Here is a 14,406-nt window from a genome sequence, read left to right as displayed (position 1 = left end):
TATCATGCGGTAAATGGACAGAGCGAAGAGGTAATAATGGTCACAGATAGCTGAGACTGTTAATGCCTCTTTGAGTGAGTGAGTGAGTGAGTGAGTGAGTGAGTTAATACGTGAGTTGTTCTTTATTTGGTAATCAATATTCAGCTGTAAACAATTATAAAATATAAATTTCTTCCCCAATTTTTGAATCAGTTTTGTAATCTCCGTTTGCAAAATAATACTGGAAGTTCATTGACTGAACCAGTTAGGTATGATTAGAACGTGAGAGTGAGAGTGATGTCCCTTTACATAACTGGCTTTCCCTGACTTTCATATTTGTCCGTTGATGTGCCAGAAGTTTTGCGTCTTATGCTTATCAGTACATCTGTTATGATATTTGTTCAGTGTGTATTTCTGTGTCCGAGCGACTTTTACTCTCTTTCTTGGCCATAATATTTCTACTGGAACATCTGCGCCATCTTGCATTACTTAGATTTGAGATCTACACACGGCAGTGTCGACTTCACACTGATTACCTCCCTTCTGATGCTTCACAAAGTTTTGATGTCGAGCTGTCACAACAAGGTTTTCGAGCAATACAAGCCAGTCTGACATGACTGACATCAGGCCAGTGTGTCTATTCTTCCATTGTCATCCTTTTATCATCACTGGTCAGTGCAGTCATATATACGACCTACTCGGCTGTAATGCTGTCCGTTACAAGTGCACAAACTAAATAACCACTCACATCTCCTGGTCGACTGTATAAAACTAATTTGATTTGTTTTTCACACTTACCACTACATTGCCTCTGAATCCTGTTGTTACTTTGTATATCCCACCCCCATCCTCAATGAAGTCGTAGTGATCATAAGGGAAAAATATCTTTGTCGTTCAAGTGCGTTGTCCAGTGACCTTCACCGGCTGCGTCACGTGGACAAAGACGAGGAATGGCGAGACAACGAGTCCAGGCGACTTGGGGAACTCGTGCAGCGACATCTCCATGATTTGCAGGTGAGAAACATCTACCTGTGGTCTTCACAGGTAGATGTCTTTGTAGCTGTCTTACACTGCCCCTTGTCAGTCCTTGCATTTGTATATGTGTGCGATTATGCTTCACTCTGAAAGTAATATTCTACATGCTTAAGAAATGTGTCAGCCATAGTCTATATGGTTATGAAAATACTTACCCTCCTAGAAAAAAATAACTGTATCCGAGAAACTGCTTTTTACTCTAAATATATTGTTTCAAATTGAAATCTGACATGATATCTACTTTAATTCTTCATTTCGAATGCACAAGTACATGCAATGTTAATAAATAATAACTTGGAATACAAGATCTTTATAATAATGTTACGAACAAGTGACAGTGTGAGGACACCATTGATGTAAATGCTCCACACAACTAAAATAGAATTGAGTGTCTAAAACCAATGAGTGCGAGTATAACTAAAGAAAGAATAAATTTTTCATGCAGCTAAATGAGAATTAAATAAGTGTTTACATCGATAAATATATATCAAATTTTTATATTATATCATTTAATGCTAAAAATGTCATTATCAACAATCAGTTGTAACTATAAAATAAAAATGCAATGCTAGAAATTTACCATTAAACAAAAAAAGTTACAGAAGTTTATCTTCGACAAATACGCATTTGAAATATGTTTATATTTTATTAACAGTAGTACACATTGAAAAACTAACTAAAATGCACCAACCTAGTCACAGAGAATCAATGATAACACAAGGTAGACTGCAATGACCATGACTGTTGCCCATTAAATAATAATAAAAATAATAAAATGCTAAAATTTGTAAAGCGCATACTCACACTCCTAAGGAGCATGCTTTTCGTGCTCAAGATCAAGAACGAAACATGAACAGCATACGAGGGACAGGAAAACAAATAACATATATGTTATCAAAGAATAAACAGTCATACTAAACGAATAAAATAAAATACAGAAAACACAGAGAGGAACCAAATAACAAGATAAAGAACGGACAGTAACATGATATTGGAAAAGGTTGTTGTTGTTATTGTTGTTAATAATAATAATAATAATAATAATAATAATAATAATAATAATAAGTGGGAATTTATAAAGCACATTACCTCATCCAAAGGTGAACCTATTAAGCTGAACAAAATCATAAAACAGTGACAAAGTTGTAGAACAAGTTAACAAAATAGTAACAAAGATATAGAACAAGTTATCAAAACAGTAACAAAGATGTAGAACAAGTTAACAAAATAGTAACAAAGATGTAGAAGGAAGAACAATGCCAGGACTCGCTGCGTTCCGACAGTAAAGGGTGATAACTGTAGATCTACCATAACGATTACAGAGAATAAGGTTAGTTACATCAGAAGAGTACTGGGAAGATATTAAGTAATCTTTAGAATATGAAGAAATGTTATTGTATAAAACTGCCAGAGGGTGATCATCACTTCAGTTTATTCAGTGCAGCTCAAGGTGGCTGCCGAAGAGAGTGAAGCAGATCTAAACAGTTCTTTAAAATAACATTATATATATATCGTCCTGTTGCAAAGCAGAAGAGGAAGAAATGTAGCAGAAACACGTGTAAACATGATGGTCCAAAATTTTTATCCAAATCAAAGCACGACCACAAATCATAAACAATATCAAGGAGAGCTGATACCCTCAGACTGTCAGGGGAAGGGACAGAACTCTCAATGCTGATGTACTTACAGTCTGTCGATCGAGTAAATTCTGATCTTTAACCCCATAGATTATTGCCTCTGCTCTCAGTTCGGGATATGCAGTAAAAGAGAAAGTTATTTATGTAATCAAAATTATTAAATTTCATTCGAAGTTAAATCTTCCTATTAAATCTCGATAAAATGCACAACGACCAGTCGCAACTGAGAGAGCGCGATTAAAAAAAAAAACAACTCTAAAAATCATATCTCCCCAGCCTGCAAGAGAGAGGGGAAGGTTTTTTTTTCCAGAGGAATTCCACTACTCATGGGTTGATCTTTTTGGTCTTACTTTTAAAAATAAAATTTTATCTTCTATGTAAATAAATTGTTTAGTTTTATGTTGCAAATAATTATTGAAAAATAACTTTAATGATGTAAATAATTAATGTCTGTAATTTTTATGTAAATATTTTGATTGCTTGTTATACATTGCTGAAAAACAACTTATGCTGTAAATAAATTAAACTGTTTAACCTTATAGTTTTTGTTGCAAATAATAAAATTGTTTAATTTTATCTTTTGCCTACTAATTGTACGTAGCTCAAGTTGAGGAAAGATGCGGGCTACAAACGAGGCTTTCAAAGGATACGATGATTGCACGCGGGAAGATTGACGGGTTATAGGCTTTTCTAAGTAAGACTGATTTTGTCAACTCGGTGCTGGACCCAAATAAGAGTTTTAAGCGTTCTTATATACAGCTTGGCAATGTTTGTTTCATATTTAAGCCCTTCGTAGACCGGAAGCTCAGACAGGTACAACTAGGCAAAATGGATTTTAGTGTAAGTCCTTTAATTTATCTGGTCTAAAATGATAGTAAAAATACAATCTGCAGAACCCACAGGACTGCAGGCGGCCGCGAGTCAACCATGGCCAGAGGGATACCCTAGGGCGGCCCAGTTGTAATGGACTGCCACGTGTGGGTCCTGCGCGCAATGATTAATTTCCACTCGCATGCACCCGTCTAGCATGCGTCCACACGCTCACTCCAAAACACTCCTCAAAATACAGACTTCAACATGAACAAAGGATATAATCAAAGAAAAGATGTACATATATACACATATCTACATAACAGAATAGCTACAAGTATATCTTAACACTTTTCTCTCTGGTGTATCTTCTTGTTAGTTTTTCTCACGATAATAATTCCACTGCTCACTGTTCACAAGTCACTAGTTTTTCACAGTTCATCAGTACCAAAAATTCCCACTTCACAGTTTCAGTCCCCACGTGGACTTTAACGTCTTCTATGATCCCTAAGACGGACTCTCACGCGGCCGCTCACCAGCTCGCTACCCGGAGAAGTGACGTTCTCTGCCCCTCGCCAGACTTGGTTCCTTCTTCCGGTGGGCGTAACTTCCTCCCGTTGGCCTTGGAGGTGTAGGAAGGGTCTGGACGCAGGTGTAAGGGGCGTTGCTCGCCTCAGGCGGTCCCCGACCTTCAGCTGGACAAAGAGAGGTCGGGCTGTTACCCGGTTGTCTCCCTCTGGCCATGGTCTACTCGCGGCCGCTTACGTCAGGTGTTGTCGTTAGCTTCGACTGGCCACTGGTGATGAATGGGCGGCCAGACATTTGGCGCGCCAGTCGGGCCGATAGTCCGCCAGCTTGACCAGTTCACTGCTTTAATCACTGTAAACAACCTTACCCCCACCCGACTAACACACTAAATCCACTACTACACAAAATGCCACAAAAGTAGAAACATATTTTCTACAATCACTGAATATCCAGTAGAAAAATGACAATAAAGAAAACTTCAGCACATTCCACGTCGTTCCTCGAGATTATGTTAAAGGGAGGTAAGCGAGAACAAAACGGCATTTAGCGTAGTAGTGGTAGCGTCCCTTGCAACAGTGTTGTAATAATGTGCTATGATGCATGCTATCCTCACATGCAAAGCTAACTGAACGCTGGTAGTTACAGGTGTCAAAAATAACACCTCGGCATATGTTACACTATATTATGTCATCCTCTTTGTTTTCACAACGTATAATACACATACACAAGTGTACAACTGATGAAATGGTGTCTGAAACATTGAGAACTTTAATTCTTTTCTTCATTTTACTTTTATTACAAAAAGAAATATATAAAACAATGGAACAGAGAGCGATGATGATGATGATGATGATGATGATGCAGCACAGATGAAAAAATTATCAATCATTTCCAAATGAAAGTAAATCACGTGTTATGGCATTTTAAACTATATGAAGACCTAAATGTTTTCCCCCATGTTTTCTTCTACGATTTCATCGACGGCCTTGTAGGAGGGGAACAGCCCCAGTTTCCCTGTGCGAGAGTTCATTCCAAACGTGGATCCGTTCCTCAAGTTACCAGCTACAGCTCGCTCCTTCAAATGGTAAAGATATGAGTGGATGTGTAGGAGGTCTCCAACTTGAAAAGAAACTTCAGCAGCAGACCTCGCTTCGTGGCTTATCACAGCTCGTTGATAGTAGATATCGTAGTAGGTCACATAATACACCGAGGAGTCCAGAGAATACACCTTGTGGGAGGCGTCGCCATGTCTCGTCTGCATCAGTTCGTACACCGCCCGACAGACCTGGGATGTGGACAACATACCCGACACAAAGTCGGGGTTAAAGGCCACGTTAGCGTGACAATGTGAATGGAATGTGAAATGTAATGAATGCTCACTTATATCACACACACACACACGAGGTTTTCTTACATTTGAGGAGTAGGTGCAGACGACAAAGTCACACATGGACAGGAGGTGAAGGTCCACGAGGATCGCACTCAGTCCTCCTCTCGTAAATCGCGACTTTACCGACGATGTGTCAGCGCTACCCTCCACCCTGCTGATGTTATAATGCGGGTACCTGGTACAAACGGCACACAGCTTCATGGATGTAGAAATATTTGTATACAGAAAGGAATGCACAACATACTAAAATATAATGCAGTCGAAAAGTTTATAGTGTCCATAGCATCGGCCGTATTCTCAGAGGCCTACAGAAAAATTTTGGAGCCCGGGTAAACAATAAAACAGCGTGCGATGGTTGCTGATCTTGATTTTGTAGGACAAATCAGAGAACTAAAGAACTAAGTTAGTTTTAAAGAACTAAGTTAATTTTGTGGTAAAACTTTGATTGTGAAAATACTTGAGAATAATTAAATATTAAATAAATGAAGAATCTTTCAGTACAAATTTAATTGACATTAAGTATCAGACAAACGGCAAAACAATTTTCTGGAGCGCTGCTGCTTTTCTTCGCGCGAGGCAGCTGCTCATGTTTATTCATCCTTCCTTCCGTATGCTGACTTCCGCCAAAATCGCTTACTTCTTCTGAAGTTCCGCGAAGAGCGATGGTTCGTCGGTGGCCAGAAACAGTCGGCGTTCTTTGATGTCCTCGTGCTGCTGTCTCAGGTCGTAATACTCCTCCACGTGTTTCATGTACTCCTCCAGACTGTTCAAAACCGCTTCCTTGTTGACCTTATCTGTTCGTCTCACTTGAATCCTGTAAGATGAGGAACAGCAGGCCAGAAAGTAGGATAAAGTAGTAAAATATTTTTTCTGTTGTTGCTTGTCTTTATTTCTCCATTTCTGGCTGTATTCTTCCCCCCCCCCAACTTGAACAACCACAACAACATATAAAATTCTAGCATCCTCCAACTGTAAACCTTTGGATGTAGAACGGATGATAATGTCTGATGAGGAGCGAAGGTTTGGGGCAGAAGTGTGGACAGACAAGATTTCAGTAAAATAGTGGAGGGGAGGAGCCTTCGAAGACTTCATAGCATAGAGTTAAGAGCTTGTAGTCTATTTTAGCTTTAACTGGTAGCTGATGAAGAGAGTGAAGAAGTGGTGTGACATGTTCACATTTACGAGCTCGGAAAACGAGACGAGCAGCTGAGTTCTAGACTTTTCAAAGCTTATCAATGAGGTACTGTGGACAACAAGCACGAAGAGAGTTGCAGTAGTCTAGTTTAGGCAGAACAAATAAGCAAATGAGAATTTTGGTGGTTGAGTATAATGCAAATTCATAGGCAAGATTATTGAAACATTTATAGCCTGTCCAGCAAATAATATTTGAGGCGCTCCACCTTACCATTTTAAGTGTTCCTCAGCTACAACTTTCTCTTATTTCGCTCACCCGACAATAGGACGCTGTAATCCTATTCTGTCGACTTGTGCGTTGATCGTCTGCTGCAAGTGAGGCTGAGGACGCAGGAGGTAGCTGACCAGCTGACCGACCCACCAGGTCGGGGGGTCACCGTGGAAGGTCCTGAGGTTCTTGGCCAGGTCTGCTGGGATGGCGCGAGGACGAAACTTGGCCGGTGAATTGTTCCAGTCTCCTACCAAAGTTTTCAGTTGAACGACGCGAGAAGACACTGTTTGATTCTTAGGGTCCACTGGGTGCGAAAAAACAATTTTTTTGATTAAACATAAAATTCTTGAGTGTTTCTCTTTCTTCATTCTTTTTAAATTGTTATAAGCTATACGACAAGTACTTGGACACAAAAAAAGTGTGACTACCAACAAGAATTAACCATGCATGCTTTTGTATGGAGCTTTCTCATATGTCTTAAGCACAAACTTTACTTGCATTGGCTCAGTTTATTCCACAAGCTGTGCCATGCGAGTGAATCCATCTCACCTTTACTTGTCCGCACCTATTAATATGCACAGCTCGGAATCTAAAAAATTCTTAAACACACTTTTATGACATTAATTTTGCAGAATAAGTATTTTCACAACATAACATGCGTAGGTTTATTCCAAAATCTCTCCAGAACTTTGGCGAGGGCAAAGAAAACCGGGTATACACCAACGTACTTGATCATGTGACACAACACCCAGTGTCGCTAAATAAATTTCAATTAAAATACTGCAACTCACTTGTCTGTAGTGTCATTAGCTGTACAGGTAGACAGCGGCATCATGAAGGGTCCCAGGTGCTCGGGTGAATCTCCAGCGTTGGTTGTGAGAACAAGTTCCGTGTGTGCGTAGCCGGCAACAGACACTTCGTCGCCTCGTGCAACATGCTCAGAAGCCATCTTTTCTGTCCAAGTTGCAGACGACAGTTTTGCTGTCGTGCAGTTGTGTGGATTCTGAAGTGAATATTATTATATCTTCACATGCAGGTCCAGGCGAAGACACATCCTGCACATTGTAGGAGCGTTTGCATTTAATTGTTATTACAAAGCATCCTCGTGTAAATTATTTAAATTGTAGCTCTTATGACTGTACTTGGTAAATCCTTCAGTTGCATATTTTATATTTAAATCCCTGTTTCAGTCTTTGGTGGTGGATTTTATCTTGTGTGTTGTGTGTGATGGATTTTATTATTCAAGTGTGATTATTTTTGAAAGCGATGATCAGTGTTTGTGCTTTTCTTTCTTCTCTAGATGACTTTCAAGTATAACACTTCACTGTTCATAGATGCCAGGTTGTCTCCCTTTTCTCTGGACTCCTGATTCTCCTAGACACTGAAGTTATCTTTGTTTTGAAATTTTGATTACATTGAGTTATTCTCTTTTCGACTGTATTTTAAAAAGTCATCTTGGTAAGTTTGTGAACCGTTGTCATCATAGTGCGGGTTACAATCGCAAATGTCTGTAATAAGTGTGATTATAGCTTAGCTTTATATATTTATATTCATACATCTAATTTAAATCTTTGGTGATGAACTTCATGGTGTGTTTTAGGTGTGTCCAATGTGACTTTGAATGTTTCACATCAGATGAGTTCTGTTGGAAGACCTGCAGTTCTGCGTTCGAAAACTATTACTCCCACACAGACTTTGAAAACATAACACTAAGAATTACAAATTTATGGATAAAATTATTTTTTGTTTCCGGATAAGGATTGCGCTGAATACTTTTTGCTTTTGTGTTTGAGCTGAAATTTTTTCCAGAATATTTTTTCATGTGATCTGTTGGGTTAAATCTGACCTAGTCTACGATCGTTCTTCATTTAGAAATATCACAACCACATATGTCCACAGTTTCCTATTTGTGTTGTAACATTTGTGCTTCAGGGGAGTGACAAAGCCAATCAAGTCTGTGATTGGATTCTTACCTGCAGATCGTACAAACGTCGCTGAACCAGTTGCCCGAGTTGTCTGGACATTGTCACCCGCCATTCCTCGTCCTCGTCCACGTGACGCAGTAGGTGAAGGTCATTGAGCAGCGCCCTAGAACCGGAGGTTAACATAAGTAAAACAACTCAAATAAAACATTTATTCACACACTTTCATTTGAAATACACCCAAAAAGGGTAAAATGTTTTTTTCATTAGGTTTCGGGATTCGTCTTTAATACCGATAGCTTAAATTACAAAAGTGTGATGATCAGATTAAAAGTTTCCCTCACGCTTTTATATTTTCAGTAATAAAAATTAAAAACAAAAAATATTAAAAAATACAGAGACCTAACGAAAACATCATTTTATCCTTTTTAGTGCATTTCAAATAAAACTGCTTATTTAAAGATATTTTTACTTTCCTTTTTTCACAGGTTTCGGCCTTTTTTTTTTTGTCATTAAGGTGTTTTTTCAGTCACAAACGCTTCTCGGCTTCAGTGTCCGATGATAATCTCTTCTGATGCTTTTGCTTCTTCTTTTCTAGGCATCCTTTCTTTGTGGTTTCCCCATCTGTGCTCTCTTTAGAGTTCAATCATTTAACAGGACCTTTCTCCGCTTGTTCTTAAAGAGCATGACATATACATGTCTGCTTCAAACAGAGACTATCTTTTACTTACCTGGTGAAAGACAATTAGTAATTTAAAGCACAGGTTACCATGCTTTTGTTTGGCCTTTTCACATACATAATTATTTTTCTTATCTCTGCATGTGTTTTCGACACTCGGTTTGCTGCTATCTTACATTTCTATTGAACTTTGTCCTTTAAACATAAATTAACAATTACTATTTTTTCATACTATGTTCGCACGTTTAACTGACAAGTACCATTTATAGCCTTTAAGCTCTTCCTTGTATGATTTAGAAGCTGTGTGGCAGACTCAATCCGAAGAAAAGTTTCCGTGGCTGAGTGCGTCCATCTTGGCAGTGATGAGTAGAAGACCTCTCTCGCGTTGATTCTACTCTCCGTCTCGCAGTCTCTCGCTCCGTACTCAGAGGGTACAGGGCCTTGGTTTGATTGAAGTCTGTAGGCAACATGTGGAGTTATTTAATTACAACAGCTCACTATTGTCTTTTTCGTGACTAGTAACTCATCTTGCAATGACCAGATGTACCAGTCAAGAGCAACAACAACAACGACAACGACGACGATGATATAGCTTTCACATCTAAGAAGATTTCTTTTCTTCCAACCAAAATCAAGCATAGCATATAAAAAGTATTCTTAAAGTTCCTAATAGCAAATTGTTTGTATCTGGATAAATATTAGTGATTACCTTCATCGGTCTCTGACTGCTTGACTTTCATCAGAGTTATCTCGGTTGTCGCCCTCTTCAGGCATTGACGAGCCTTGAGTAACTCTTCTGTCGAGAGTGATTCCTTGTGTTGAAGGCAGCTGAAGAAAGTAAACACAACGAAAGTAAACAAAATAATCATATCAGAGCCAGCAGCAAAGTTGTCATCTGCCTTAAGGGGACAATACGTACATACATTTCTCATTAGTCCACAACTGCTACTCTAAAATATTAATAGCAAATAATAATTAAAATATCTATACCTACAATAAAAGGCAAGATCTATGGACTTTAACCAGATGATAAAATTGTTTTACCTGCACGTGGTAGAAATTGTTTTCATTCTCCTTTTACCATTTACCTGCTTTGTCTATACGTATTCTGTAATGCTGTAATGCTCTAAATGGTGTAGTAAAAGGCTTCAGGTACATTATTCGAGTCAGCCCTAAATGATTCCAATAAATTATAAGTAAATACCGAATACATGTTACCTACCTAGTAATTACAGAATACACAATCAGTTCAGGGCGTACGTTAGTAATTACAGAATACATGTTGAGTATAGAGTAGATCACTAAAAGTACAAGTGTTGTTATGAATGACATACCAGTCCATGCACCTGTAAGCAAACCAACAAAATAAAAAAAACCATTTTGCACCTACAACTAGAGGGTTCTATACCTGTCCATCAGTTCAAATATGCTGGTCTCTGTGTTTGTTAGTTGTGGTTCATTCCTTGTCCACAGGACCCAGGTGCGCCTTCTGTCCAGGGTCCAGTTGTAGTTGATCGTGATGACCAGGATGACGATGCCGATAGTGCTCACGGCGATGAAGAAGCTCCTTTTCTTTATCATCGTCTACACTGTAAATAAGACCATTGGAGGTTCAGCTTGATTGTGCAATTACTCACAATAGCTGACTGTTTCGTTGGAGTTTATGTTTTATTTTAATGTTACATCCTTGAAATATTACCTGTCTTTGAAATAAAAACTTGAATTTTAAGTAGAGAAAAATTCTTCATTAATTTTATTAATTTCAAGGAAGAATGCAAATTGAGGTGTACATGTCTTTGTGTCACCATCATTAATAATTTGTCCACCATGTGCATATGTTAAATGATGTGTACATGTATATTCATTATTGGTGTGACTTTACAGTTTTATTATGTTGTCTGCAGACTGAAGCTGACAGCAGCAGCAGTAGCAACTGTAGTAGCAACAGTAGCAGCAGCAGCAATAGTAGTAGCAACAGTAGCAGCAGGAGCATCAACACTGTAGTTTGTTTTTATTTTTGTAAATCGAGAAGTGTGCATGTCTTTGTGTCACCATCCTTATTAATCTGCTTTGTCACCAGGTGCATATATCATCTTCTGTGCCTTTCAAATGAACTAGATTGTGAGTTTTTAAGTTTAGCTTTGATGCACTTCTTTTCCAGTTAAAATTGCTCATTTGATTATTCATGTAATGTGTTTATCATGTAATAAATTTTTGTTTGATTTTACTAATCCATGGTAGAAACAACTGTGCTTCAGTGTGTACATGCAAACATGATTATCAGGTAAATCAGGATATTTTGGTTTTCATTGTCACAGTAAAAAAAATATTTCAGGGGGCGTAAGTGTTTCATTTAGTACTAAAATCAAGACAATGACAATGTCCTTTATTCGGTAGGGTCGTGTCCATAACCAATGCTGGCAACTAAGTTTCTTCACAATTGCAATTGGGGCAGTTTATCAAGGCTGTGAAAAAATTGCTGTAATGTACTTATGACAGTTTATGTAACTCCTAGCCTAAATATTATAAGTTTCTAATAGGAGTTTGATGTCAATTAAGTAAGTACTTAGCACTGAAGAAGACTTTAATAGGATGTAGAATCACTACTAGATATTTTGCTATTCCAGCTTTGCTCAAATCAGTCTATAAGTCAGCTTGAATTCTCTTCAGAGCTGCTCAGCTTGCCCACCCCAAACTCATCTAAGCCCTTGTTCATTAATCTCTTTCACAATATTAACCCAAGTGGCCTTGTGATTACTGTGCATATTTAACAACATAGTTAACACTTATTTTGGAAATGTAATGAGAAGGGGGGTAGAGTTTACAATCAAAAGAGAAACTAGAAACATGGAAAATCTCAAAGAAACAGTTTTTCTAACTCTTCCTTAGGTTCTCTAGCAATGCTGTTCTTTTTCTCTCCTCCACCAGCATCGCTGCCTGAATTGCCAGGCTCCTTTCACAATAACTCTGAAGCTGCTCTGACAATTCCTTGTTGGATCTCCTCTGTTTCCTGCACACAGGAGTCTCCTGAGATATTCCTTGCTGTTCTTGATAGGGCTCTTTGTAGGGGTGGCACCTTGCTGGATGTTGGAGATCTCGGAGAAAGTGTTTACTGGAAAATAAATAATTATGACCAATATATGGGCACGGAAAACCCAAATATGTCTGGCCTGTATGCCCATGGTAACTGCTCTTCCTAAAACATTGCATGCATACAAAAGGTTCCTAACTGAGCTTGTTACATATCTAGACCTATCTCTTTGTGGCAGAATAGACTTTTCTTTATGTCATTACCCTCACCAAATACCTGTAGGAAAAGAAACAATAAACAATTTAATACTTGAACTGTCAAATGTTTTACTAAAGATGGCTTTTCTAAAAGTATCCCTTACTTGCTTGCTTATGTTATGAATGGTTAACTGACCTTTTACACCCCCCAGTGATGATATTGTCACTGATGGGATGACTGACGGGTCTCCCTCCAAGATTTCGGCCATTCTGGAATAGTAGTTCCATCGTGATCTTCCCTGGCCTATTTACTTGTTGGAATCTACTGTAGCTTTATAGTATCTGGAGTTTCTGGAGATAATAACTTTTGGAACTAGAAAGCAGAAATCTAAAAAAAACAACAACAAAAAAACTAAGAGGCTGGTACCCGTGGAGATTGCAGAGTGGAGGATACTGTCAGGGCTACACGTTATAATTCCTCTCGCTAGACACGTGAATATTTTGTCAAACACGATAATAGAATATTTTAAATACGAATTGTTCAAAGACACCCCTTTGTGCAATCCGACTACACATTGTCTGAAATTGCTCCCACTAAACACATAAATATATGTTTACATAAATAATAGAGTATTTTCAGTACTAATCGTTAAAAGATACTCACCACTTCGTATACGATCCCAATACTCTTTTTAGTAGGAACGTCAAAGAAACTTTCATCTGAAAACTTGAGAGCGATAACAATGTCCGCCATCTTGAATGGAAAGCGTAGAACCTCCAAAAGCTGCTAGCTTCGCTACGCCAGGGGCTTGCTTCGCAATACTAGCGGCTAACTTCACTACGCTTGGGGCTAGCTTGGCTATACTATAGGGGCAAGCTTTTCTATACTAGGGGATAGCTTCGCTTCGCTTGGGAATAGCTTGGCTAGATCATAGGTGTGCGGTGTGCAACCTTTGGCTCTTGTGGCTAGCTTCGCTCGATGCTAGGCCTATGCAACGCGTCTGAGTATTACACGTTGATGTAGAGAGCTTGAACAGGGGGCGTTACTGTCCCTTAGAGACAGTAAATAACATTTCGGTTAACCACAGGGACTGCGCCACTTTGTTCTGACGATCGTGTTCTGGCACGCATGCTTGCATACTTGTCGGAAATCGCGCTTGAAAAGATATTTCAAATTGGTAACTTCTCTCATTTAAAAATGTACATGGTTTTTTGTTTTGAAAACTTGAATTCTTTACTTTGAGCATCGTTAAAGACGACTTTTCTTTGCCGTTGAGTGTGTTCCGCAGCTTCAGTGGAGGACAAGTGGAGGAACACGGTGACATGCTCTGACAAGATCAGTGGGTGTCCATGTGTATCCAAAGAAGATGGAACCCTTGAGAGTAATACTAAATTACCAAATGTATTTATTATTAGAGCATTATTACAAACGTGGGACGGGTAGGGTTGGCTACGTGCGAGTGGTTCAAAGCACAAGAAGGCGCACACCTCAAAATTCGGACTTGTGGGTGTTTGCAAAAAAATAATTTTAACTACACAATTTAACTGGTGTGGATTGTTCGTATGTTCGAAAGTTCGTACTCAAATGTTCGTAAATAAAGTGGTGTCTGTATTTTACTTTATATATTTATGGCATTTGTTTACTTTACATTTCATTGGATCACTTTTATTATTACTGCTTATACATTTATAAATAATTTCGACTTAGTTAATTATTTTTAAAGTCATATCATTGTTTAAGTCATTTTTGGCTTTTGGTTCTCTTGTACAGCATTCACAAGTTTTAAAAAAAT

At 38.5% G+C, this 14,406-nt stretch overlaps 2 protein-coding genes and 2 long non-coding RNA genes across 13 annotated transcripts in view; 1 reads left to right on the top strand and 3 right to left on the bottom strand.

Moving 5' to 3' along the window:
• LOC112573094 (alpha-(1,6)-fucosyltransferase-like) overlaps positions 1-14,406 on the top strand; it is a 39,535-nt gene that overhangs the window by 3,718 nt on the left and 21,411 nt on the right. For 4 of the 7 annotated variants that reach the window (XM_025253121.1, XM_025253124.1, XM_025253123.1 and 1 more), the window contains one exon: positions 473-993. The gene's annotated coding sequence lies outside the window, so the exon portion shown is untranslated. Of the gene's footprint in view, positions 1-472; positions 994-3,252; positions 3,346-8,716; positions 8,885-9,682; positions 9,770-14,406 lie in introns of those variants that run through there. The other 3 variants (XR_003101163.1, XM_025253120.1, XM_025253119.1) reach the window with 3 other exon arrangements.
• LOC112573092 (alpha-(1,6)-fucosyltransferase-like) overlaps positions 3,723-14,406 on the bottom strand; it is a 49,239-nt gene continuing 38,555 nt past the window's right edge. The window contains exons 11-14 of one of the 2 annotated variants that reach the window (XM_025253109.1): positions 6,830-7,088; positions 6,017-6,193; positions 5,404-5,554; positions 3,723-5,274 (exon numbers count right to left, since the gene is read on the bottom strand). In XM_025253109.1, coding sequence (XP_025108894.1) covers positions 4,930-5,274; positions 5,404-5,554; positions 6,017-6,193; positions 6,830-7,088 — 932 coding nt within the window. In that variant the 3' untranslated portion in view covers positions 3,723-4,929. The remainder of the gene's footprint in view (positions 5,275-5,403; positions 5,555-6,016; positions 6,194-6,829; positions 7,089-14,406) is intronic. The other variant, XM_025253110.1, reaches the window with a different exon arrangement.
• On the bottom strand, positions 7,703-9,706 carry LOC112573103. Its single transcript, XR_003101167.1, has 3 exons — positions 9,646-9,706; positions 8,758-8,872; positions 7,703-7,787 (listed from the first exon to the last, which is right to left on the bottom strand). It is a non-coding gene; the product is annotated as an uncharacterized LOC112573103 (long non-coding RNA).
• LOC112573102 lies at positions 9,712-13,627 on the bottom strand. Of its 3 annotated transcripts, none has more exons than XR_003101165.1 (6): positions 13,278-13,627; positions 12,810-13,001; positions 12,265-12,497; positions 10,794-10,974; positions 10,095-10,213; positions 9,712-9,842 (listed from the first exon to the last, which is right to left on the bottom strand). It is a non-coding gene; the product is annotated as an uncharacterized LOC112573102 (long non-coding RNA). The 3 variants fall into 3 exon arrangements; XR_003101166.1 differs by having other exon boundaries at positions 12,810-12,964; XR_003101164.1 differs by having other exon boundaries at positions 12,810-13,627.

The sequence above is a fragment of the Pomacea canaliculata genome, linkage group LG10, assembly GCF_003073045.1.
Source record: "Pomacea canaliculata isolate SZHN2017 linkage group LG10, ASM307304v1, whole genome shotgun sequence".
Lineage (NCBI taxonomy): Eukaryota > Metazoa > Mollusca > Gastropoda > Architaenioglossa > Ampullariidae > Pomacea > Pomacea canaliculata.
Note: the sequence above shows the minus strand (reverse complement) of the source record. Positions and strands in the feature narration are given on the sequence as shown.